This window comes from Lichenostomus cassidix, chromosome 2 (assembly GCF_008360975.1).
Source record: "Lichenostomus cassidix isolate B80296 chromosome 2, HeHo_3.0, whole genome shotgun sequence".
NCBI classification, from domain to species: domain Eukaryota; kingdom Metazoa; phylum Chordata; class Aves; order Passeriformes; family Meliphagidae; genus Lichenostomus; species Lichenostomus cassidix.
Window position 1 is genome coordinate 115,348,527 of NC_139482.1, and position 25,686 is coordinate 115,374,212.

General features: G+C 39.0%; 1 protein-coding gene across 1 annotated transcript in view; it reads left to right on the forward strand.

The window, feature by feature from the left end:
- CLVS1 (clavesin 1) overlaps positions 1 to 25,686 on the forward strand; it is a 101,611-nt gene that overhangs the window by 19,297 nt on the left and 56,628 nt on the right. The window contains exon 3 of the mRNA XM_085052920.1: positions 16,573 to 16,747. Within this exon, the coding sequence (XP_084909046.1) occupies positions 16,573 to 16,747 (175 nt within the window). The remainder of the gene's footprint in view (positions 1 to 16,572; positions 16,748 to 25,686) is intronic.

The following is a 25,686-nucleotide window of genomic DNA, read 5'->3' on the forward strand; positions in this document are numbered from 1 at the left end:
GTATATGGAGTATTTATATAATATCCCATAATATATCTTTAGGGCCCAAAATTCAGGATTTGATTGAAAGTGTAATCTGTTGACTACCATATGAACTTACATAAGAAATTCTTAATTTTCAGTGGCAAATTAATATGTTTTCTGTTTTAACCTTGCCAACATGCTGTGTATCAAATCTCTTATTAGGGATCTGTTCCTGGCAAGAGGAGCCTTTGGTCTGGTCCCATAGAACCACTCTCATGTGTGCTTTAAAAGACACATACTGCACCAAGGCCTGATGGTCTGAATTAATGAAGCAGGAAGCTCAAGACTTTTTTAAAGCTCTAAAACCAATATGCTTTTCTTCATTGTGTTCCAGCTACAAGCTCTCGCCACATCTTCCTTGCTCTTTCCTACAGATTGTCCTGTGCTCCTTTCCACAAAGCTGCAATCTCAGTTCCTCTGGTTTTACACCATGTCAGTAGAGGAACTGAATTCCATAAATTCAGCTGTGAATGAAGTAATATAGGTGAAAAAAAGAGAAACAACACAAGGCTACTGCTATGGTGTGACCGGGAACATTTGCTCCCCTTGCCAGGGCTAAACATTTCGCTGTTTCCTTCCTCCTGGCTGCCTTTCACAGCAAATCCAAGAGATGCCAGTCACAGATATTATATATGCACAGATCAATCTACAGAGTATATGTGCTGCCTACACCCCTTCAGGGTGCTAGGCTATGTGTTAGCACACAGGATTGCTTTTGTGTAGGTATTTCTAACCAGGAAAATCTACACCTGAGTGTGATAGCCCTATCTAAGGCATCTTCATCCTCTCCTATTATCTTGGAGCTGTGATCCCCTAAGCTGTTCCCACTTTGCAAGGCTTCTCCATAAGTGTGCATTGCCTTGCTTTCCCAGGGTTAATCCTACCTGTCTGCTGTATAGGTACAAAAGAAGAAATGTGATTTATATTGAAAGAGAAAGAGAATGATGAAAAATCCTGCTTCCAAATGCACGACAAGATTCATTTGAAAACTAGGTTTAAAAAAGGGGAGGAATAAACTCCGACCTAGGGAGAGATGGTGGGAAATCTTTCCATTTCCTAGGTTCTCATTTACATGTAAGCCACTTCTAGCTGGCTACTGCAATTTAAATTCACTTTTACTCTGATAAAGACTTCAATTCTGTTTGAATAGAAGAGTTTTGCTAATATGGGGAAAATGGCAATTTGTGTGTGCTGTGCTGCCAATGAGTGCCTTTTCTTTTTCCAGTATCTTATTGTTATTCCCTACTAAAATGTGTACTCAGGTACATGCACATTCACTTTCTTTCAGAGAACATGACATATGAATCATTTAAAAGAACTTCAGGCTCATTGTGGGATTTACTTCAAAAAGAGGCTCAGTGGATGTAGGCTCCATGTTAAAAGCCAAGCAGACTTGAGAGACAGCAGACATACCTGCCATTCCTGGCTGACTGGTTTGTCTCTATTGGGATTTTCTCACCTCTTGGTTTGTTAAATAAGGTATTCATGGTTAACTAATACTGACTGGGCACAAAAGGATTTTGGGGTAATGGATGGAATACAAATGGAGTGATAGGCAGTAAGGTGATACTGCTGAGGAAGCAAAGAGTCTGAGCTGTATTACAGAAACACTGTTAGCAGGACTGCAGCAGTTACTCACCTTTACCCACCTCAACTGGCCTGTAACCTAAGTACTAGCACAACAGACAAGTCTGAGCCAAGTCCACAAAGAATAGCACAAGTCTGGAAAATATAAAAGTGTAATGCAAGTTGAGGATAATAAGGGGTGGGATGTGACTCTTCCTATGTATAATAGTTTGCCTTCACAAAATGTGGTAGTAAACAACAGATATATGGAATAGGAGCAAAATTATCCCAAATCTTAAACAGAATTAGATTTCCAAATATTAGAAAACATTTTGCAATGACTAAGATACCAGTAACTGTGGCATTCTGTTGGCTCCCCATAAACAATGACATTACTGATACACTTTGCATCAGACATTTGCTAAAGTACCTTATGACTCAATACATTTCTCCTGCAGAAACTAAAGCAGTGCATTTACTTGGCTGTTAAACACTGTTCCAAAATATTAACCAAAGCTATGTCAGCCTCATGCAAGGGAATGGAGCAGTCAAGTGCTCTGCCAGATCATGGTGAAAAATCACAGACAGCTTGAAATGTGTTTTTGTGAAGTGCATCTAACTGCAACATATTGGGATTCATTTTGCAAATACCTGATCACTTGTAGTTCTTCTTTGATAATGCATAAGGCCTTTGTAGTAATGTTTTGATGAAGTCAAAATATTATCTAGAATAAAGAGAAAGTATGTACTACAGCTACTTTTAAGAAAATTAATTCTGCTGTTGTAATGAATATGTCCTAAGGCTGTGCAGATATCTATAAAATGGATAATTTTATATTGTAAATATAAATCTGCCTAATCTTCCCCTTTCAGTATAGTCTAAACTCTGAGATAATAACATACAAAAAAAGGAAAACTAGTGTAGCATTAAGAAAGCTGGCAATTTTAACAAATCATCCCATGATACCCAATTATAACTTTTATATATTAATTCTTCTGAAGGCCAGTTCTTCCCTGTTAGGGTGCAAACATCTCTGAAGACATCTCCTGAAAAGTAGGTTTCACTACTTAAAAACAAATTAAAAGTTAAAAGGTAAAAAAAAAGAATTAAAGATTTTATGGTTTGTTTCTGTTTAGTTTTTTTTTTTTTTTTATGGAAAGGAAAAGATGCAAAAATCTTTGTAAACAAGCTTGTACCAATGATTACATGCAAATGCTTTCCAGAAGCAAGAGGAAGTAAAACCAAGGACTGATTTATTTGTTCAAGATTTACACATTTGCCTCTAATTCTCAAGTTTTTCTTCTGGCATTTTTCTCAAGGCCGTGCAACTATACTTGCTGTGGCAATGTGTGCTGATCCTTTTTCTGCCTATATTTGGCTGACTTTTGACAAAATAGGACCTCCCTGCTGTCTGTATCTTTATTTCAGTGCTTATGTTTGGAGTAAAGGTCCTGGTTGTTCCAGCTATGTGGTTCCAGAGCTGCCTCCTGCAAATACCAACACAGAGTCTGGCAGCACATCACTGTGCATTGACTTCAAAAACACCAATTTTTTTCTATTATTTTCTGAACTTAATTCTTACATATGTTGCTTCATGCGCAATTATTTATAATTGAATTAGTAGTACAGAGTAATGACTTCAGTTAATCACATTCCTTCAGTTATTCTCTGTATTGACTATGAGAAAATTCTTATTAGAAGTGTGAAAAAATTATTTTAAATTAATTATGTTAGCTTAATAATGAAAAGAAATGCAAACATAAATAGAAGAGTGTAAATTACATTATCATCTCACAGTTTCCAATTGGTTAGAAACTAAAAATGGAACTCTTACCCAGAAACAGTAAACCATGAAACAGTATGAAACAGCATTTTTGACAGAAAGAAGAGACTAAACCTCCACATATATAAATATACTCTGTTGTGTAGAGGTCAAAGTAATTTAGGAGTTAAATTTAGAGGTTATTTGCTGATAACTTCTTTAATAAGAAATTAATGAAACTTTTATTTCAGAATCCCTTTTCAGCTTGACTCGTTTTAATAGTTTATAAACCACTTAGATTGTTTTTCACTGGCAATTCCTAAGAAAATTTGATGGTCTGCCAAAATAATTATATAACATTATTATTCCAAGGCAACGACTACACTGCACCTGCAACACCCATCTGTACCCTGCTGGGAATTGCTGGCATGTACTAAAAAATGGTACTGGCTTCAGGGGAATAGGGGATATCGGGCTGGACCTCCTTACTCCATTAACAAACATCCAATACAAGGCTCCACAGCTCTCTTTCTGCTGCCTTTGGGATCTCAACCAGTTACTACACCAACTATTGCTGTTAGCATGTTACACAAAAATCCACCCCACCCCTTTCAAGAAAAAGCCTTCGTGCTGCTAGATCATGGAATTAGAAAGCTTAGTTAAAAGGCAAAGTTTATTTCAGAAATTTAAGGTTTCAAATCCAGATAATGAAATATAAGTAAAGCACTTATTGATTACTTCAGGTAGATTGACAGATCTTTCTTTTTTTTTTTCTTATTTTCTTCTATTTTTAATAATGGAGAAATAATGAACTAAGCCTCTGCATTCACATAAATTGAAGGACTCAAAAATTATGAATACTGATCTTAGAATATTAAGCTTAATTTTCCCCTTTGTGATTATGTAAAATCATACTTTAAAAATTGATTTTAGCCTATTTTGTCCACTGATGCTGCACAGGAGGAATTTTGAAAACAACTGCAACCCTAGCAGTTTCTAATTTTCAATTTGCGGCCTGAACATTAATATTTTTGTTCCATAATTGCTTCATCTGCCTTGAGAAGGCCAGTCTCAACACTGTTGTATTTCTAAATGAGCAGGGCCAGTTACATTAATTTGTTCAGGTTGCACTTTGGAAAAATTTCAGGGGGATCATGCTAGGCTCACATCTTTTCCCTTTGTCCTTCAATTCTCTTAGGAAACTGTAATTTGCAACTTGAAGGTCAAACAAGCACCCCCCAAAAACAACTCATTCCAAAGGAGTATTTTTTTAAAAGAAATCTTACGCCTCTCAGGAAAACTCATGTCCTCACTTTCACAGCATCAGGTGGTTGTAGCCATTTCAGGATCTCAACATTTTTTATTTCCTCAAACCCAACCGATTCTGCCTAAGTGGTAGTAATATCCACAGAAAAGGATTTTTATCTCCCATTAGACTTTAGGTTTGCTCTATTGCAGCCATCCACACAAAAACACACTCAGTAAAAGGCTTGTAACACCACATAGAACAATACTGATGATAGTTGGTTTCTGTACTCAGTAATTCCCCTTCAAAAGGAGCAATTGCTGCCAGAGCTGTTACAGTAGTTGTCATCCATGCTGCCTATAGAATTAAATTCCTAACATTTCTACTGCAATGTTGTATGGTTGAGATTGATGGTGTCTTTCCATAATTTTCTTTTTCCACACGCTACTTATAAAATTCATTTGGTTATCACTCTTTTGTTGGTTGACATACTGGGGAATCATGTGTCTGTGGAATCCAGATCTACCAAAGCAACTTCTGTCATCTGTTGTCCACATCAGAGGTTGGATACCCAACAAACTCTGAGGCAAACACAGAGAATGTGAATAAAAAGACATACCTTTTTCTGATTTCACTGGTGACATTTCCCCAGACTCTTCATTGTTGGTTGGATCACAACCTATTTTTATCTTGCTAAAGATTCTGTAAAATCTGCACTCTTATACAGAAATTGATTGTTTACTCTTTCTGGGGAGAAAAATAAATATGCTTTTTTAGGGGGAATGTGTTTTGCTATTCATTCCTTCACTTTCTTCAATGAAGTTATATGAAATATGATCCACTCAAAAGTGGCAAGGGTGAAAATGCTCATTTTTCTTGAGCTTCATGGCACTGAATATCTTTTTCAGCATAGCTGTGCAAAGTAGATTCTTAGTGGCTGGCAGCACCATTATTCTATACACTTTTATCACTCTTTATTTCATAAATCTACACAGTTCCCTCTTTTTTTCTGGTCCTTCTCTCCTGTTCACTTGAATCATTTAACAAGTTTTCAACATTGTTTCTGAAGAGACATGCAGTTAATTTTTTCTAGACTGCTGTCTTATGAATCTTCATTGCATCTGTTTTGAGTTCCCCAGTGATTATTTCTACATCAATAATATCAAGTTCCTCCATCTTGTCAGCTATATCAAAGTTGGAGCTATTGCTCCAGTGGGAAACCTCTATGATATATAATACTTGACACATTTTTTCATTTGTTTATAAGAAATGATTAGAATATTTTCACATCTGTCTATTACGTGCCTTGAAGGGCTCCAACTAAAACAAATTATAAACTGTTTTTGTGGTTGACATCAGTTTTGTACATATTTCTAATATCTGCTACTTTCACTACCCAGATTTAAGTACAAGCATAAACCAAGTATATGCTGTTTGCCTGATTTGACAGACAGTTTAGGTGTTTAATAAGATATACATGCATTTCTACTTTTCGTCACTTCTTCTTAGGTCTTGGTGACATCTTACACAATATGCCTGAAGAGATACCTTTTTCAAGGCTTTCTGGACTGACTAACCAGCTGCTGCTTGAATGTCCACAAATTATAATATTACTTTTATCATTCTGAATCCAGCACTCTCAAAATACATGCATTGGAGAGCAGTTATTTGATTTAGCTTTACTATTGGACCTATTAATTTTTGAAGTCTGCTGCAAGAATGACTGTTTGCAAGTAAAGGGAGAATTAGATAATTTTCTTGGAATTCTTTGAGGAAAAATATGTAAATATGCCATTTTTTTAGCTAATAAAAGATCTTCCTGTGAACTTTTTATTAAAATTTTTTAAGAAATACAGCTGAATTTTCGGTTTGCACATAAAAGTGGTCCTGATACTTTAGGCAGAACATAGGATTTGTAAGTGGCAAAATTATGTTCATAATGTCCATCAGTAATATTCTTTTGGCAGGCACGGGTTAGGTAAATGCTGGTGTGACAAAAGGTAAATGGAAAATTGTGTAGCTTAGTGAGGAGTAGCAAAAATTGTGGAAAACTCTAGAATGACCTAGAAAAGCAACATTATTGTGCAAAGTAGCCCAAGAAAATGCTGGATTTTAATACATGGCCCCATGTGATTTGCAGATCCTTCATCCTTTCTTAACTCTGTGCACTTCCATCTGGATTTTCAATTGCTTTTAACCTTTTAAGAAAAGTCTTGTGTCATTATGGACAGCACAATTAAGAAGTGTACTTATTGTGTAGTGGTGGTCAGAAAAGTTAATTAAGTGTTAGGCTGCATTAAGAATGAGATGCAGAATAAATAGGAAAAGATAATGGATTCTTCTATGTATGTTGATATTCCAAACTCGCCTTGAATATGAAATTCACTTTACACTGCATTATTTCAAAAAGAAGGGGATGTAAAAAAAAACCCGAAAACTATCTGACAAAATAAAGGCAGTGAAAGGAATTCATTAGTGTTATGAAGAAGTGAGGTGATTGCATCAGGAGAGAACAAAAAGTTCAGGGCTATTTCAGATGGGAAGATGTTGAAGAAGCAGTGGACTTAAAACTAGAGGAGACATAGTGGAATCACACAGAGAAAACAATACCAGGGAAACTGAACCAGTGGTGCCGTTTGTACCTTCCAATAACAAAGCAAAGGAGCTGCATAATTGCTTTCAGTGATTAAACAGTAGCTTCATAATGTTCAAAAGAAAATCCTTTTCCTTTCTCTAATGAAAAATTAACTTGTGAAATGCAATGGTGCAAGAAATTGAGCAAATAGCTTAGTGTGATGCTAGGATGGGTTGCAGTGCCAAGAGGGAATAAGAAAAGGCTATGCAATCACACAGAGTAAAATAAACAACAGAGGTCATCAATCCTAACGATTCTAATCATAGCCATTCATGTGCCAGCTATTCCTTTTGTTCATTATTATTACAGCTGTGCTTTGAGGAAATCACCACAACATCGGTGAGATCCAATGGAGGAGATTAAAAACTACCTTCTAACAAGTATCATGATCTCTGTGCTCCCACACATCATCTCCAAAATCCCTAACAGTGGAGGCCACTAACCTGAAACTGCCACAGATTCCCTGGCTCTGCTCATGCTGGAATGAACCCTTTGCCTGTCATCCCCATGCTCCTTGCAGCATACATTGCTTTTGGGAATAGCCAGGCAAATGACAGCAGTTGCTCTGTCAAATTGATTTATTGATTGCACTTAGGTGTTGTGGTATAGGGAGTTTAATAATTTCCACAATATCATAGCACACTGCCTGTGAGTGTCACTTATTCCTTCTCAACAGAGAAATTTGCACAGTGTGCAAGCATGACATTGCAATGAGTAAAGATGAGAAAATCACCAATGTGTATCTCAGAAATACTGAATTCCTAAAAGGATAAACACAGCCAGACTGCTATTGCACCCAAGATTGAATTCTGGCCTTTCCTGTTGGCAGGAGGCTGCTGAGCAGAGCTGTACACTGCTCGTGGGAGCTCAGCCAAGCCCTGCAGCACCCACAAGGACTCCTTAGGAGCAGTCAAAGAGCTTGTGCTGTGATGGATTGCAATCAGTTGCCTGCTCCATTTTGGATCAAGTTTCTGGAGAGCTCTGGGAGGGATATTTTTGAACTCTTGGGAGTTCAAAAATTTTGTGCTTTATCTTGGGCTGATCCCCTGCTAGATGGTGTGACACTTCTGTGGGCTGAGGCAAAAGGAAGAACAGATGCCACCTTCCCTCTGGTGGAAGCTGGTCCTATCATGTGTGTGAAGAGCCCCATCACCACAACTCTCCCTCCCCAAGCACAGGGGCTGTGAAAGTCCCTGTTTGTCAGCCAAATTACATGTAAGAAAAGGTCCTTGCTCAGTCACGTTAACGTCAGGGACAAAGTATTCATTTGGTAAGAGTGCCCACAATATGAATGAGTGCATGTAGGAGGAGATTCGTAACAGACTTGAATGCAGAGTGTGTAATTCGTGGGCTATTGGTTGCTATGGAGTCCAACTGAAGTGGAAAGTGACAGCAAAAAACCTCATAATACTTTTATGTACAAGAACCTCTAGCAGAAACATAACAAGAAAATTTTTATATCTTTAAGGAAGTCACTGAGAGGCAATTTTTGCATGATAAAAGCAAAAATGGATGCAATATTTTTCTCAGGCATGTGCATTTCCCCTTCACTGGCTGCAGTAGAGGCTTCCAGCTCATTCTAAGCAGGAATTCAAAGCCAGCCAGATAGCTGTGTGTGAATGGCCTTCATTCAGTTATAAACTAAGCCATGCATTTCTAACATTGGAAATGTTAAATACAGTTCAGGTCTCAGCTTAGTCTATGATGTTCTTTGTATCCAACACATTGCTGGACTAACAACAATGTTAGTTTTAGTTTTACTGAAGGAAAAATCAGTACACTTATCTATCTAGTCTGTTGTCCTGGATGTAAAGTTACTTGTGAATCTTATTTATAGAATGACACAGATGCTGTGGGGAAAAACTTGCTATCTTTTCATTACAAAACAGGGGAGATGCCTGTTTGAAGCTGACATACTGGAACAACCAAAGATAGTTACACTGGATGTGACAGAAGAATTAATTTAGAGCTCTGACATTAACTTAATGCAACCTGTTTTTTATTCAGTAGGAGTTTCCTGTGCATGTATTCTGCTCTGACAGAAAAAAAATATATGTAATTTAGCTTAGGCATGATGAAGAAGAGTTTGGTACCCTACAAAATAAGAAAAAAACACTCATATTGTTGTGTAATAATTTTTCCAGTTTGCATGCCAGTGAATTATTCATATTTCTTGCAGCTAATATGTTTATATGGCTTTGAATTGTTCTATGAAGAAAGTTACGTACAGCAGGTCAAAATACTCTTTGCAAGCATTTGCTGCTAATGGAACCCATTTCCTCTGTGAATAGCTGGCAAGCCTTGCCAATTTCTGCACATACATGTGCTGTTTAGACCTGAGGCAGAGGAGACAAACAAGCCCTTTTCAGTGCATGAGTCAGCTGTGAGCTCCTCTGTTTGACTGTTCATCTTCTCTAGTGCAGGATTAGTCAAGTGAGTCACCATGTCCATTTATGATTCTTCATTTTGCACTTATTGTTCCTGGTTATCCTTTAGCCAAGGGCTGGCCTGCATTGTGCATGGTTCATATGAGGTTCTTTCCTCACTGAAAGGTGATAAGCTGTGAAGATCAGGTCTTGAAACAGTTAAAGTGATTGGCATTTTCCTCTGATGCCAGAGAGGCAGGGTAGTTACTCATGATCATGAGGTTGAATCAAGACATGAATCCTCAAGGGCTCTCTGTTAATAATTTCTGGTACCTTTTTCAGTAGGGGTGAGGTTTAATTTTCTAAAATAAATTCACACATTAAGAAAACATAGATGTTTTCCAAGAACACATTAATGGAAATTGGGGCTTTCTTACCAATACTTCATGAGCAGAAAAGAAAATTTAATCTGATGAAGTAAATGACTTTGCATGATTTATGAACACCTTTTCAAAACCCAGTGTTCACCAGATTCCAGAGGCTTTATTTTATTCATATATTTATGGGTTTTCCTTCCTCCACCTGCATGGATCTGCTGTGTTGTTCATGTCTCCCTTTCTAAGCTTTTCATAGAATCACAGAATCATTTAGGCTGGAAAAGTCCTTTAAGATCATCGATTTCAACTATTAACACAGCTCTGACAAGTCCACCACTAAACTGTGCCCCTGAGTGCCACATCTACATATCTCTACACATCTCCAGGGATAGTGGCCCAAGCAGCTTCTCTATGAAGCCTTTTCCGATGCTTGGGAACCCTTTCAGTGGAAAAGTTTTTCCTAATATCCAATCTAAACCTCTCCTGGAACAAATTAAGGCCATTTCCTCTTGTCCTGTCACTTGTTACATGAGAGAAGAAACTGACCCTCACCTTGACACCTTCTTTCAGGTAGTTGTAGAGAACGATAAGATCTCCCCTGAGCCTTCTTTTTTCTGGGCTAAACACCTTCAGCTCTCTGAGCCACTCCTGTGATGATCCAAATATTAAGGCTCTTTGGAAATACTTCTGCCTGAATTAAGGTGCAAATGAGACCATATGCCAGCCAATAGTATGGGTTTTATTTGACAGAAAATATGAGAGAGAGAGAGGAAAAGAGAGAAAAAGAGAAGTAGGAAAAGAGGTGGGGGGGACAGAAAGAGGGAGAAAGAAAATATCACCATCCATGGATCCCAATGATGTCACATTGATCCTCTCCAGCCGGTCTTCTCGGTGGTGGTGATCCCCCCAAAAGCACAGAATCCCATGGGTTAATATACACTCAGGCCAGGGGCAATGTTCAGGCATGTCCCTCCAGGGGAGGGGCAGTCTCTAGCAGCAGACTCTGCCTGCATCACCTGCACTGCTGTGGTGCCAGGCCTAGCACTCTGGGGGGTCTGTGATGGATTGTGACTCCCCCTCAGCTGCCTCTCACGTGAAGGTCCTGTGGATGTGGCCTGTGGGGTTGGGGGTTCCACAGCTGGCCAGTCTGTGTAAATCTGGCTTCTGTGAGCTGTGCTCTGCCCCCACCCCAAACTCAGCCAGGGATGATCCTCAGCACAGCTGGTGGCTTTTGGCCTTTGTGTATATTTCCCTTAGCCTGAGATGATTGAACAATAGGGTTTCCCTTTATCTAATCTCAGCAGTTTGACTTTCAGTCCAAAGTCCCAGTCAGGTGTCTTCAGGGAGGCTTCTTTGATTGTAGCTTCTTTATAATGAGCAAAACTTTATATCAATGTTTGAGGCATGAACTATTTCAGTCTCTGACAACTCCCCACAAGATTTGTGGTCCAGACTGTTCACCAGCTCCTTTACCCTTCTGTAAATGTGCTCCACACCTCAGTGTCCTTCTTGTAGTGAGGGGCTGTCGTGGTTTGACACTGGCCAAACACCAGGCAGCTACAAAAGCCATTCACTCACCCTTTCCTGTTACAGCTGGGCAGAGGAGAAAAAATATAATGAAGAGGTCATGAGTTGAGATAAGGGCTGGGAGAAAACACTCCAAGGGCAAAACAGACTTAGAGATACAAAGTGAGTTTATTACTAACAAAGCAGAGGAGGATAATGAGAGTAAAAGAAGCCCTAAAAACATCTTTCCCTCCCAACCCCTCCCTCCTTCCCACCAACGGCGCAGGGAGACAAGGCATGGGAGTTTTGGTCGGTTCATCACCTGAGGTTTTCTTCCACTGCTCAGGGAGAGGAGTCCTTCCCTTGCTGCACCATCAGGTCTCTTCCCATGGGAGACAGTTCTCCATAAACTTCTCCAGTGTGGTTCCAGTCTCACAAGCAGTCCTCCAAAAGCTGCTGCAATGTGACTTCCTCCCGTGGGTAGACAATCCTCCCAAAACTGCTGCGGCGTGGGTCGCTTGTCCACAGGGTGCAGTCCTCCAAGGCCAGGCTGCTTCAGCTTGGAAGCAGGAGCCCCCTCTGTCCATGGGTCTCCCACTGGAACACAGCCTCCTCCAGGCATCCACCCACTCCTGCATGGGCACCTCCCCATGGGCTGAGTGGATCTCTGCACTCCCCAGGGACCCCATGAGCTGCAGGGGAGCAGCTGCTCCACCATGGTCATCACCACAGCCTGCAGACAAGTCTTGGCTCCTGCACCAGGAGCACCTCCTCCCCCTCCTTCTCCACTGACCTTGGCGTCTTCATGTAGCTTTCCCCACATGTTCTCACCTCCTCCTTCTCTCTGTCTGGAATTAAAACTGCACCAGTACTTTTGTTTTGATTTTATTCTTAAATATGTTATCACAGAGGCATTATTAACATCTCTAATTGGCCAGAATGGACATGCTTGGCCAGAAGCATGTCCATCTTCAGAGCCATCAGGGATTGGCTCTGCTGGACATGGTGGAAGCTTCCAGCAGCTTCTCACAGAAGCCACCCTTGTGGCCTCCCCACTACCAAAAACCAGGCTGTGCAAAACCAATACAGGGCCCAAAAACTAAACACAGGATTCGATATGCAGCCAGCTTCTTGAACTTGGATTAGCTCAAATAATTTGGGGCATCCTGAAGATGTGTTTCTGGTCCTTCTTTCTGCTTCCTCTTCTGTGTTTGACTCCCAGTGGGAATCCTCCTTGCAGGGCAGTGCCAGCTCTCCCCACTTAGAAGCCAATTTTGCATTTTTGTTCTCTGTTGATGGGTTTTTGTGTATGGAGGGAGCAAAATGAGATGTGGTCTCTTACTTGATTTGTATCTATGCTATATTTGCAGCTTGCTAAATGTTATAGACCTTTGGACACCTTTTTAGTATTAGAGGAGAGAGGCTCTTACTGCATACTGACTTAGGGATTTTAAGCTGAATTGTCTGCAACTGCCAAGATAACGGCACTGGTCCAAACTTTTTTATCCTGCTGTCTGGTGGGACAGTCAGGATTTGTAGTGACAGTTTGTTTTTGCTTACTACCAGACAATCTTAATGGCTTCAGCTGCCAGTACTTCTGTACCTTCACACTTTTAACTATCTGAATAATCCAATTAATTTCCCCAGCACGCCTAAAACAGAGCCTGGGCTTTTAGCTATTCAGAAAGAGTAATGCCAAAAGCCTTTACTGATGCTATCTTTTCCAAAATGTATCGTTTTATTTCCGTATGTCTTAGTTGACCCCTTGTTTTCCAACAGTCCTTCAGCTTTGTTATCCATAGATCTCTTAAAAATGACTGGTGGCTGATACATGCAAATAGATCATTTAATTTCCTTGCAATGTCTTTATCCTCTTTAATTGTTCCCATTGCACCCTAGTACTCCACTGAGCCTTCTGGTGCTCTCACAGCCTGCTTACACCTCTTATAATTAAGTAATTTCTTCTTATTTATTTTCATGTTATGCCTTTGGCTAATCTCTCCACCAAATCCCTCAGCTAAATTATCTTCAATTTTTGTGTTACATTATTGTTCCTTACCACTAGCTTATGTTGGGCTAACTTCCCATTTTCCAAGGGGTATTTGAAGAGCCTCTTTTGTGGTACTTTTCCATTCAGCCAAGGCAGATAGGCATTCTCTCCCCCTCCTTTTTGTCTTTCTGGCGCTTGTGCAAATCTTTTGTAAGTCATTAGTGGCTCACTTGAGTAGGCTCCATGCTGAATCCTTACAGGACCTTACACATTTCCCTTTGTGTAATAGTAATTTATTTTGCTTTTTTTTCTGTGTGAGAGGGTTAAACCAGTGAGGAGGGGGGTTGGAAGAGGGGAAGGGAACATTAAGCAAAGGAACAAAAGACATGAACTAATAAAAAGTGGTTCTGTGTTCATGCATAGAAAATTATTTGGATGCAAATCAGTCACACATCTGAATGATTTGTCTCAAAGCCCCAAGACTAGGGAGCAGAGGGCTTCAGGCTCAAGTGGCACTCTGATTTCTACCCAGGCTCTGCATTCACAGAACAGAGTGTCTGCAAACAACCCACCTGGAGGACTTGTGTGCTGTTTTCATATCTCCCTGTACTCACCAGAAAAATGCCTTTGTGTTCACTCTTAGTTATTTCCTATACCATGCCTTAAAATTGTATATACATAAAGAGGGGAGGGATGTAGGCAGGGACAGCCAGATTAGTTGCAAACTAAGAAAATTAGCGCCATATCTCCAAGGTAAATAATTTCTACTGAAAGTCTAGGAAAATATAGGTGAGTAATTGCTGGATAAACTGGAAATTTATGTAGACACCCAAACAAAAAATTCCTCAGCACAGAATCTAACAAGAAAATTCTGCACTCAAATATTTCCATTATCATTTAGAATTTGAGTGGATTACAGAAGATGCTTTGTGTGCCCCATTTCCAGACAGCCCTACTGAAATCATTGCACAGACTTTAAAATCATCAGAGGTAGCAGGATCACAAATATAAGTTTGAATGTACTCTTAAGAAGATTTCTTCCCACAAATGAAGGATGAAACCTTTTTTGTCACAATGTGGCCATATTTTTATACCTGTGGTAATAAAAACCATTCAATTCATTCTACAGTTTTCAATTGTGGGGTTGAGGTCATGATTATTCCATCTTCCCCAATGTAGCCAGAAAGTCCATCCACAAATTATGCTATCATTCTGAATGGATGCCAACAAGGATGCAAAGAAGGCTGTCATGTACTGTGTATATGTGAGGACACTTTTGGAGCCATCACACAACCTCTGGGAGCTTCCATGGGGCAGTTCTTGTGGAAAGCTGACCACCTTGAAGGAGGATGCTGGGTAGCGTAGGGTATATTAAGAATATCTGCTCTAGGGGTATATTTGTTTTTTCCACCATTAAAATGTGGTCATCTGATGCTGCTGCTTGAAAGTCATCACCCATTTCAGCTAAGCAGTAGGTAGTACATCACAGTTTTTCAAAAAAATTTAGACTGAAAGTATATGCCAATTGCCAATCCAATCAGTATGCCTTCACCTGATGTTGCTGAGGAAATACTCCTTCAGTTTGGCTGTTTAGCACAGCTTCCCCCATAGGATTTGAAAAGGTCAAGGTTGTCCTGTAACTCTAACTGAGGGAGTGGTGACTTGGTATGCAGTAAGAACAATATTAGATCTCTTTAAGCTCTATTTATTGCCCTTGCAATAATACTTCAGAGAAGCTTCTGACTTTTGCAGAAAGGCAGAGTGCAGAAGCAGCTTTTTCAAGGTTTCAGGTCTTTAGAGAAGGATCGTACGTTTCCACTCAAATCCTGCTGAGAGAAAAGAGAAAGAATAAGAGAACACTTCAGCATTTACTTTTAATAGAAATTTATCATGTGTTGATGCCATTCAGGGGTAGAGGTCTTGATGGTGGAGAAATTTGTTTTGACTACACATACATTTTTTCTCTCGGGCAGAATTTGAAACAACACTCTTAAAGGATTGGGAGGACTTGTTTTAAATTACTGAAAACAGCAGAAAAGAACTACATTAAAATCTCCATGGGAGAGCATGGTATGAACCTTCCCTGTTAAAAGACCTCAGGACTCATGGAAACTTGAGAATTATGCTGAGGTAAAGCAGATTGCACTAGCAGTATGTTGCAATTTCATTTTGCGAAAGGTTAAGCTGCACTTTCTGAAGCTTTCCTTGCTTGTTGCTCTCCAATAGAATCTATTGTTTGTGAATCCTTTTAAGAGGAAGGACAGATGAGGAGAGCACCTGATTCAGCTTACTCAGGTACAAATATGGACAAAGTCATTAAAGTGTCCAACTCTTGCTTTTGTGAAATGCATGAGGTGGAAGTAGTGAGCAGCCCAGGCTTCCCAGTGCAGACTTTCACATTAAAGAAAACATTTCAACATTTTCTTCTCTGTTACTTGTCATATGCTTCAGGTCCTCCAAAGTTTTTAATTATTCTCCCAGAGCTGAGGGAAGCCTTGTGGCCAGCCTATTGTGGCTGATAATTAATAAAGAGTTCTCATTTTGAGAGGATGCAGCCATTTTTCATGTTGAATTTGGTTTGCAAAAATAAGGCAACTGTCAAACTTCATTGTGTAAAGCCTTGGATCATTCCCTACACTCAAGCAGGAAGGCACCAAACCTGGTTGTAATGGTATCTTTTGTATTGGTATGATATTGATTTATTTCCTTTTCTGAAAAGAAGGGAAACGAACAACAAACTGGTAAAGTATATCCAAACGAGCAAGGATTTAAACTGATATCTTGTATTTATTTCATTTCATCACAGACAAATAGTTTCCTAATGTAGCTTAGCTAAAATCTCTTGTAAGGACTGCTAGCAGAAGTGAGGAGATCTCATTCAGTGTTTATTTTATCCATGAGTGAGCAGGATTTATTGCATCAAGCAGTTTCAGAGCAGGAGTTCCTTAAAGACACCTCTGAAACAACTCTCTTTTCAGCATAATTCTACCAGAAGAAATCCCTGTCCCTTGCTCATGCCCCACCCACAGCAAAGTGAGTGTCTTGAGGTTTGAAGATAACTACAACCATGGATTTTATTTTTTTCTGCTTTTGCTTTAGGAACTCCTTCATAGATATCCTTCGGGCTATTCTACTTTCCTTGGAAGTGCTCATTGAAGATCAGGAGCTTCAGATAAATGGCTTCATTCTAATTATAGACTGGAGCAACTTCTCCTTCAAGCAAGCCTCCAAGCTTACACCATCTATCCTCAAACTGGCCATTGAAGGGTTACAGGTAGGTGCAGGGTAACACATGTACCTGCAGCTTTTATTGCTCCAGACAGTGATTTTTGCTCCATCATGCACTGGGCAAAATGAAGGGAGGAGAAAATAATCCAGAGTGCTTTAATGTCCCATCCACTTGCAGCATAGATCAATTTTCAGACATCTCATTTTGTCTGTCTTTCACTTTTATTTTGGCTGTAAATCAATGTAGCTGGTACGTGTGTTACTTACCACAGCACTAAGAAGGAGAGTTAGAGATTTGAGCTTTAATCCATCGGAGAATTCAGGGGGATTAAAATCCAGCAGTGTCTGCCTTCTGGAGTGTGCAGTCCACATGCAAGCACATGTGGATGCAGAGGGAGGGTAAGAGGAGATGAGAGAAGCTCCCTCAGCAGATGGAAGTGTGCTGTTGTGTTCACAGGGATGCATTTGAGTTGGAGGGAAATGAGGAAGAGGGAGGACAGGCTCCCTGTTGTGCCCTCATTCTGACTGCCTTCACACAGGATCCTGTTACATTATGGTTCAGACTGTTTAGAGGCTGCACATCCACTTGGTGCTTGCAGATAAATAGGAGAAAGTTAAACCATGTGCTGTTACAGGGCTTGGCAGAAAGAGAGGACAAGGCAGCTGGGGCCTGATGAGGCAATCTGAGGATGGGGCAGCTGGAGAGTGAGGATGAACTGTGGTGCTCAGAGAGGATTTCAGCCCTTTTCACTAAAGTCTGAGCTCATCTCTGGTGTTAGACCTGAGATAGACTTTCATGTCTGAAGTAGTTTGACATCACCTATTAATTGAGGGCATTTGACAGAATCCAAGGACTATTTAGGTTGGAAGGAGCACTGGAGATCACTCTGACTCCCTGCTCAAAGCAGGGCTGACTTCAGTCTTGTACCATCTTACTTAAGGATCATGTTTCATGTAGCTACATATTTAAAAGGAGAGATAATATAAGTAGTTTTTATTTTCTTTTTTAATACTTACTAGATATCCTGCTGTCATAAACATCTCAAGAATAATTCTCTCTCTAGTGTGTGCATGTTTATTTTAACTTTATGTACCAGAAGGAACAATTTGTTCAACTAATTTTTTGACTAGAAAATTATCTACAAGTAGATCATGATTGTGTCTACCTTGTTTTATTATTCAAAAATGAGGTAGAAAAATATGCCTTCAGTTTTAAGCCTGTGCTCCCCTTTGTGAGGAATTTTCATCTATTCTAACAACTTAGAAAGTCAAGCTGTGCAATTAGTCCTTAGGACAATACCTTATCTTCTCCTGCAGATACTATCACTTCATAATGAATAACGTTCTGTGGTTCAAAAAAAACCTTCCAGTGAGAAGGAAGATAAAGCCAAGTGACATTCATAAGTAAATCAAATTCTAGCAAGGTGTCCTTGTGCCTGTCCAAATTTTGCTTTTCCATCTATTCAGTAAGAATAGGCCAGTCCAGCCTTCATCCCACTTGATTTCTGGGCACAGCACTGCCAGGTAGTCTGCTTCCAATGTATTTGCAGATGGCAACAGCATGTTTCTGGAAGTACTGAAGCCTGGGAGTACCAAAGTTGATCTTATGATTCTGTCATTAGCCTGAGATCCTGTGCTGGGCAATTTAAGGAGGCTGCCTTTCTTGTGTATGTGTGGGTATTTAATTTCTTATTTAAAGTCAAGTGACTGTTTTCTTCTCCAGGGTTAGTAGAAATATGACTCTGTCTGAAAGTACAAATTGGGATAACATTCCTGGACTTAACTAACCACTGGCTTGGTGAGTAGTTGGAGCAGTAGGAGTTGTGAATGTTGCACTCCTTTTTGCCAGTTTTAGAAGTCGTTCATATTCATAAAGCTTATATTTAGCAAACAACAATGCTGGGGGCTTTTTAGTTCAGGGGGTTTTTTGGCTCTCACCATTGCTGTTGAAGTACCTTCATAGACACTTTTTTTCTATTATTATTTTAAAAGAACTAGTGCCATCCTAATGTAAAATTTATGTCAAATGTCATTGAAATGCAGACGAGACCTACATACAGAAAGAGTCACTGCATTGGAGGTCACTGAAATTACAAAAAAGTCAGGTCCTACTCCCATGGGATGACAATGTCCAAAAAAAAAAAAAAAAAGAAAAAGCAGATAGTTTCAGTTCCTTGTTTTTTTCCTCACAGCTAAGGCACTAGGCATGTACAAATCCTCAGACAGGCAGATTACATGAGTCTTTTCTGTGAAGAGATTTTGTGTTATATTCAGTCCTGTGTAAATCTAATCAAGTGGATGGAAGGAAAATAATTTTCTCTTACAATTTCTCCTGGAGTTGAACCTATATGTTCAAATATTAGTATCTGTGCCAGGAACTTTTAGCCTCTCCCCATGTAATGTCAATTTTAATGCCACAGCTGAAAAATTTTCCTATGGTTTTTTAAACACTCATGTCATTCAGTGTCTCAGACCATCACATTCTGACATACAGAATTACTTAAAAAAAATACTATTTAATAATTTATGAATTTGGGGCTTTTTATTACTTTCAGATTGCTTGCAGTCAATTAATCTATTAGCAGTTCAGTACTTTTGCATTTGCCTTCAATTAATTTTTCCTCAGATAGCTGTTACAATGCATTATCACTAAAGTACAGAAAACAAGAATTACACAGGGGCATATGTTAATTCCTCTTGAGTTGTAAAACAAGCACTAGTCAAATCGAGTGGACTTGGCTTCAGAAATTAATATACTGCTATTATATAGGCTGCTCAGTTCCAAATATTGTAAAGTCTGTAAATACTTACAAAGATGAAGTAGGAGTTACATCACCACATTGCTGAATGTGCATTTTGCTCAATACTACTCCTTGTTCTGTATGGATTTCTGTATATATTGCATCACACAAAACAGTTCATTATATCTCAGTTACATTATTTAATGACCTAAAAATAGCCTTACCTCTCCACTTCAAACAACAGTAGTTCAGATGCTAAACAAGTGTCTGTATAGTGTGGCAATTCTCTTTATGTCACTGCAGTGTGGGAACAAATGTGTTTTTAGTGCCTAAACCATCTTTGATTAACAAGCTCTGCTGTTTTATCACAAGACAGTTGTCACTGAATGCATTGAACTGATGCTGTACTCCCTCCTTAGACCTTACAGATCTCTTGAATTTTAAGACGTTAAACACAAGATTGTCATGGGGATGGAAAGGTGGGGAAAGAGATATGTGTAAAACCAATCTATTTTGCCAATAACTTTATGAGTTTTGACTTCTAATCTTCATTCATTTAATGTAAACAGCTTTTCCCCTTCACAGCGTGTTTTTCCCTCTGTTTTCTTTGCTTGTGAAGTTACATTTCTCTGCGTGTCATGCTGAGTTTATAATTACCCCATGATGGTAGACAAAATTTAATTTTTGCTTAAGTTAACCAGAGTCTGATCTTTTGGCACTTTGCATAACAACCTAGAAGCATCAGAGTTCAGTAGTAAAGGTAGGAAAACCATGTTGCAAACTGAGGCAGGTGCAGCATGTAAGAAATGGTCACTTCCTAGTGTGCAGGAGGTTTGCTACTGACCTCTGCATTTGAAGACCTCTAATAATCCTGGAAACCAAGCCTCAAGTGTTACAGTGAACACAGCCTTCCTGTCCAGTGAAGCCCAGACATTTTTTTTATTTAAGTCTGGTTGGTTTCTGCTCTGAGGATGTGGTTGGTTTGCCTTCAGACAGGACTTTTGATTTTATGGTACTGCTACCAATGAGTATAAAGAAACATTCTTTGCTCCTGCCTTGTTCAACACCAGAGCTATGTACTTCAGTTGCGTACATGCATGCATGTAGCAATTTAGAAATTCCCCTAGCTAGTGCTCTGTATTGAAATACAACAACTTCTCCAATAGCCTCCAGAAATCTTCCAGAATCTTCAAAACAGCAGAAGGTCTGACCTTGCCTGCTATTTCTCTGGTGAAAGCCAAGCCAGAAGGCCATGGTCTACCAAGACCCAGCTGAGTGCCTCATGGCACAAATCACCAAACTGTATTCAAAACTGACCTGAAGATCAGGTTTGCACCCCAGAATACCTACTGCCTTGCCTAACAAGTATACTGCCTTACCTAACAGGTAACTTGCCCCAAGGCTTTCTCAAGGTACTGAAACAAGAAATAGGGTAAATGGTTACTTCCTGGCTGTATTTTTTTTTCTCTAATAGTTCTGTCACATACAGGTGTACTCAAATGTGATTACAATGACTCAAAAAATAAACTCTATTCCTACTTTGTGACAGTGATGGATCACTGCAGGAGTGATCTTTAGAGTTCAATAGGACTTTGATTCAAATTTCACAATCATTGCAGCAAATAGCAGTAACAAGAGGGAACAACCGAGATCTGCAAACAGGAATTTATCCCCAGATTTTCATTGGCAATAACCTGACAGAAGATTTGCCCAACAAAGTGCATTAGGAGATCCATTAAATTTCTTTCATTCTTTTAAGTCATCTTCAGTTTACCATAATCCAGTGAAAATTTGAAGCTGGTATTTCTGTGAGGAGACAAAAATGAAAGGAAATCAATGATGTTTGACTTAAGAACACTTTGATCAGATACAGGTACAGATAAAAATCTTTGGAAAAAAAATCTTCAAATAAGGGAAAATTGTATAAGCTTTTCTTAGAAAATTGTCAAAAATACATTTATCCAGAATAGCACTAATGTTTAGATGAAGTCAGAAAATCAAGCTAACAGGTTTGTTTAGGTGTTATTGGAGCTTATCCCATTTCAAAATCTAGAATGGGACACCAGCTTATGAAAAACTCAGCCTGTTTAGAATTATATGAACTATATGAAGCTTTTTTTATCTTTAGCATGAGCAATAGATTTTAAAAGTAATTTTAAAAAAATTTCCTCCTACTGTAGTTATGTAGGATCGAGAAACTTAATGTCAGTTAAATTATAGCAGCAAATTACTTGACACTATCTCATACAATCAAATATGTTTCATGTTGTGCTTCAGAAGGAAGAGCTATAATATCAAATAAGCTCAAAATGAGGAGAAGAATTTAGATCTTGAAGGAAAAAAATGCAGTTCAACATTTTGTCAAAGGTGTAATATTTTTGCATGCTTGTTTTTCCAAGTCTTTGTGAAAAATATGAGCTTTTACAGCTGATATAAGTTTTCAAGTGAAAAACACTTTTTTCTGGAACTGTGTTGTGTTTTCAAAATAACATTATAGAGGTGGAATAGGTTTCCAAAATTATCTAGAAAAAAATAAACTGGAAACATGTTTGTTTCAATTATTTTTGTTGTCTGGGAATCAAAATACTTACTATTCCATTTCATTATGAGTGGTAAGAAGCATTTTATTTCTGTCTTAATTGTTAGTATTTCTTGCTTTTTGAAATTTGAAATCAAGTGGAGGTAATGGAACAGTATTTCAGGTCAGCATGACCTGGATTGATGGGCATAATCTAATATTTCTTATGATCAAACTGGGCATCTGAACAGAACCCAAGGAGTCCTTGTGCATTTGGAGACTTTACCAAACCCTTCTCCCTGAAAGCTTGATGTCTCCTTCACTAGCCCAAATACTGGAGCAAAGGACTGACTCTTCTTTCCTTGCTTAAATACATTTGTACTCTGAAACCTGAGGTAAATGTGATATCTTTGACTGAATTTTTCCAGTGGAGCTCTTAATACATCATGTGAAAGATGTAGGCTATAAGATGCCTTGCATAGTGATTATAAGATAAAACTATTCTTTCCACAGAGTTTCTGAGCATATACTCCTGTTACTTGAAAAATTAAAGTGAGTGAGAATTCTCATCATAACAAGCTGAAGAACACTCACCCTTTCTGTAGAAACCTGTAATGTAAGGTTAAGTCTTTCTATGCTATAAATATCCTGTGATGTTATTATGTCTCCACTGGTATTTATAACAGGTCATATTAACAGAAAGACAGAGCTCTCTGACATTGCCTACTGAAGTCAGAACAGATAAAATCCTCAGTGACAGAAGCTAGGCAAGGAAAAACTATGTATAGGATCATGTATCCACTGTCTTGGAAAAGGACAAGCAAAAAAAATACCTTAGCACCTTGGATAAAAAGCCCCTAAATGTAGGTTTAACAGTTTATCTCTGGAAGACTTACTGCTGATTCAAAAGTTGCTAATTCAATTGTTTGGCTTCTCCTCAGTCTTTCACGCTGATAAAAGTGAGCAGAGAGGTGAGGCCAGTAGCTAGGACAGTGTAACTATCTGGGGTTCTGTTCACATCTGCAGAGAAAGGCTGATCTGTGGCAGCTGGGAATCTGCCCCTCTTTCCCTTCCTCTGTTAGAAAGAAACCTACTCAAAGGCAGACTGTTTTTTCTAATTTATGTCCAAAGACTTTAAATAAATTAAGGAAATATTTAAATTTCAGGTTTTGTGCAAAAGCCTTGCCATTATCTTCCACAGGACAGGGAAATTGAACAGAAGGGGAGGGTCCTTGAAGATGGATAACTGTTCCTTTAGTAGTGTCCTTCCAGATTACAAGCAATTTCCTCAGAATATAAAAGCCCTGTGTCATAATCACAATGTGTTTATATGTCCAAAAGGCATGTTTCAGCTTCCCAAAAAGGAGTCCCTGTTAGTAACTCTAGAAGACCTGCTAGAAACTCAAGCTTATATTCATGGAGGCAATATGAGCTATATAAACATAGGTTAACCTACAGAATGTGACCCACAAATCCGGTCTGTGAAGGAAATAGAGAGCTCCTCCCAGTCAGAATGATTGAACTGTACCTAACATGAGACAGCTTCAAGTTCCAGTGATTTTCAGCAGCTGAAAAGCAGCTAAAGATCAGAATTTATCAGATGCTGTAAGATGCAATTGGATAGTCTGTTTCTAAACATACGTGGCAAAAACTTTCTTGACTTCAAGTCCACTCCTTCTATGAGACGTCAGGCTGCATATTTACACAGGTATTTGGATGAAGTAACTTGCAATATGTACACATAAAAAGCATAACATTTTTAAAATTAGTATTAAAGGCTGCATCAAGAGTTCCCAAATCCATTTACCTAGTTACCTTTTCCTTCAATATTATAATGTGCCTCATGATGGAGACCTGTGTTGGACAGCTGAACATGAAGTCACAGCTAATGATGAGCATTTAGTATCCATTGGAAGAAGGTCAGTTTGAACCATTCCAGAAATGCCCATGCTATCTGTCTCCAGCAGCTGTTGTGATATGTAGAGTGAGTACTCTCTGAGCTGCCAGTGAGGGAGCCTTTGAAATTATAGGAGATGAGAAGAAGGATTGACTCATTTTATATTTAAAAAAAGGTAGATAAACAGACTTTACTCTCTGCAAGAGAAGGCCTATGCTAATTGTGTGTCTATCATCTCTAGGGAGTTGACTGGAACAAGGAAAAAGGAAAGGATGGTGGGCTGTAGACTCACATTTTTCACTTGAAAACTGCTTAGTAGAATTGATCAGCCCTGCCATGTTTACTCGTTGGATCCTTCAGGGCTTTTGGCTGTGAGCAAAGGACAAGCAGCATGTGTTAAATGGAAAGTCTTTTTTATGCCAGTTATTACATTTTAGTAAAGAACTCACCAAGTTGTTGATAAGCATTAGAAAGGAAGAAAATATTCTTTCGGTCCCAGCAAGGAAATGTTTATTACAGTAAGTCTGCCTAGAACAGAAAGTAGTTGTTTCTCAGTGGTAGACAGCAAAAAAGTAGCTAAAGTTAACAGCAATCATGCTCAAACCTTCCCACCAACATATGCATAAATAGATGAAGTTGTATGTTGAACATTTCTTCCTCTCATAAAATGTGAACTTGTTCTAATGCACTTGCATTAATTTATATTACCTCTGTCCTTCATAATTTTACAGAATTTCAGGAGTGGTGCATCTGTAATATCTGTTTAACTTCTTCTACAACTCTGAAAGCTTTTTCCTTTTTAGCATGGGAAACGAGTGAATGCTTCCTGAAGACAGTATTTACTACAGGTAAATTTCTTGCTGTGAGAAATCTACACAGTAATTATGCAAAAATATAAAAGGGAACACATATACAAGACTAGATCAGAAAGATGCAGGAATGGTGACAGTTCAGTGAGAGCTATGTGATAACAGAGTTGGAACAGGTGCTATTTGGTTTGAAATGTGGGGTGGCAATGGAGGTACATGTGGATAGGGAGATGGAGGGAGTCAAAGCAGGGGTTGTCACTCTGATATGACTGTACACTGATGGCATGGATTATCCTCTGGGCACAGGTAGCTAAGGATTTGTCTCTCTCTAGGAGAAGATTCATGCTGCAGCTTTCACTAAAAACTGCAGGACTGAAATTCATGGCCCCTGGAAAAACAGTTGTGGCAGTACAAGATCAGTTGTCCCTTTACAGCTCTGGCTCACAGCCCTGTCTCTAGCACATGCCATCAAGGATGTGCTGCATCAGTGGAAGTGGCTGTGGGTTCCTGAGTGCTGCTGTGCAAGACCCAGCAGCTCAGCTCACACAGATGCAAGAGAGGGCTCTTGGCAGGACTCTGTGCTCATTCTACTCCTCTAAGCAAGGTAATTTCTGGTTCAAGTTTATAAAAAAAGCCGAGGAAAGAAACATTTTAAAATTCTGCAGAAGGACAATGATTTTTAGAAACATTTGCCTACATGTTGTTTAACTTGATTATGTGCAGAAAGCCAGGACTTTTCTACACACATAACAATTTTCTTTAAAGCCTCATCTTCTATTATTAACTCCTCCTCAACAAAGTAATTTATAAATTCCTCAAACCTTGTTTGGCCATACATATTTTTATGGCCAATATGTATACGATCAACATGGTCAAAGAGACTACAATGCTTTCAGTAAGTCTGAGGTGAAGTCCCAGCTGATGCAAATGGAAATTTTATTATTGCCTTGATGGAGGCTGTAATTCCACCCCTATTACATCATGTCAGAAAGTGCTTTTCCAGTTCATGAGAGTTTTCTA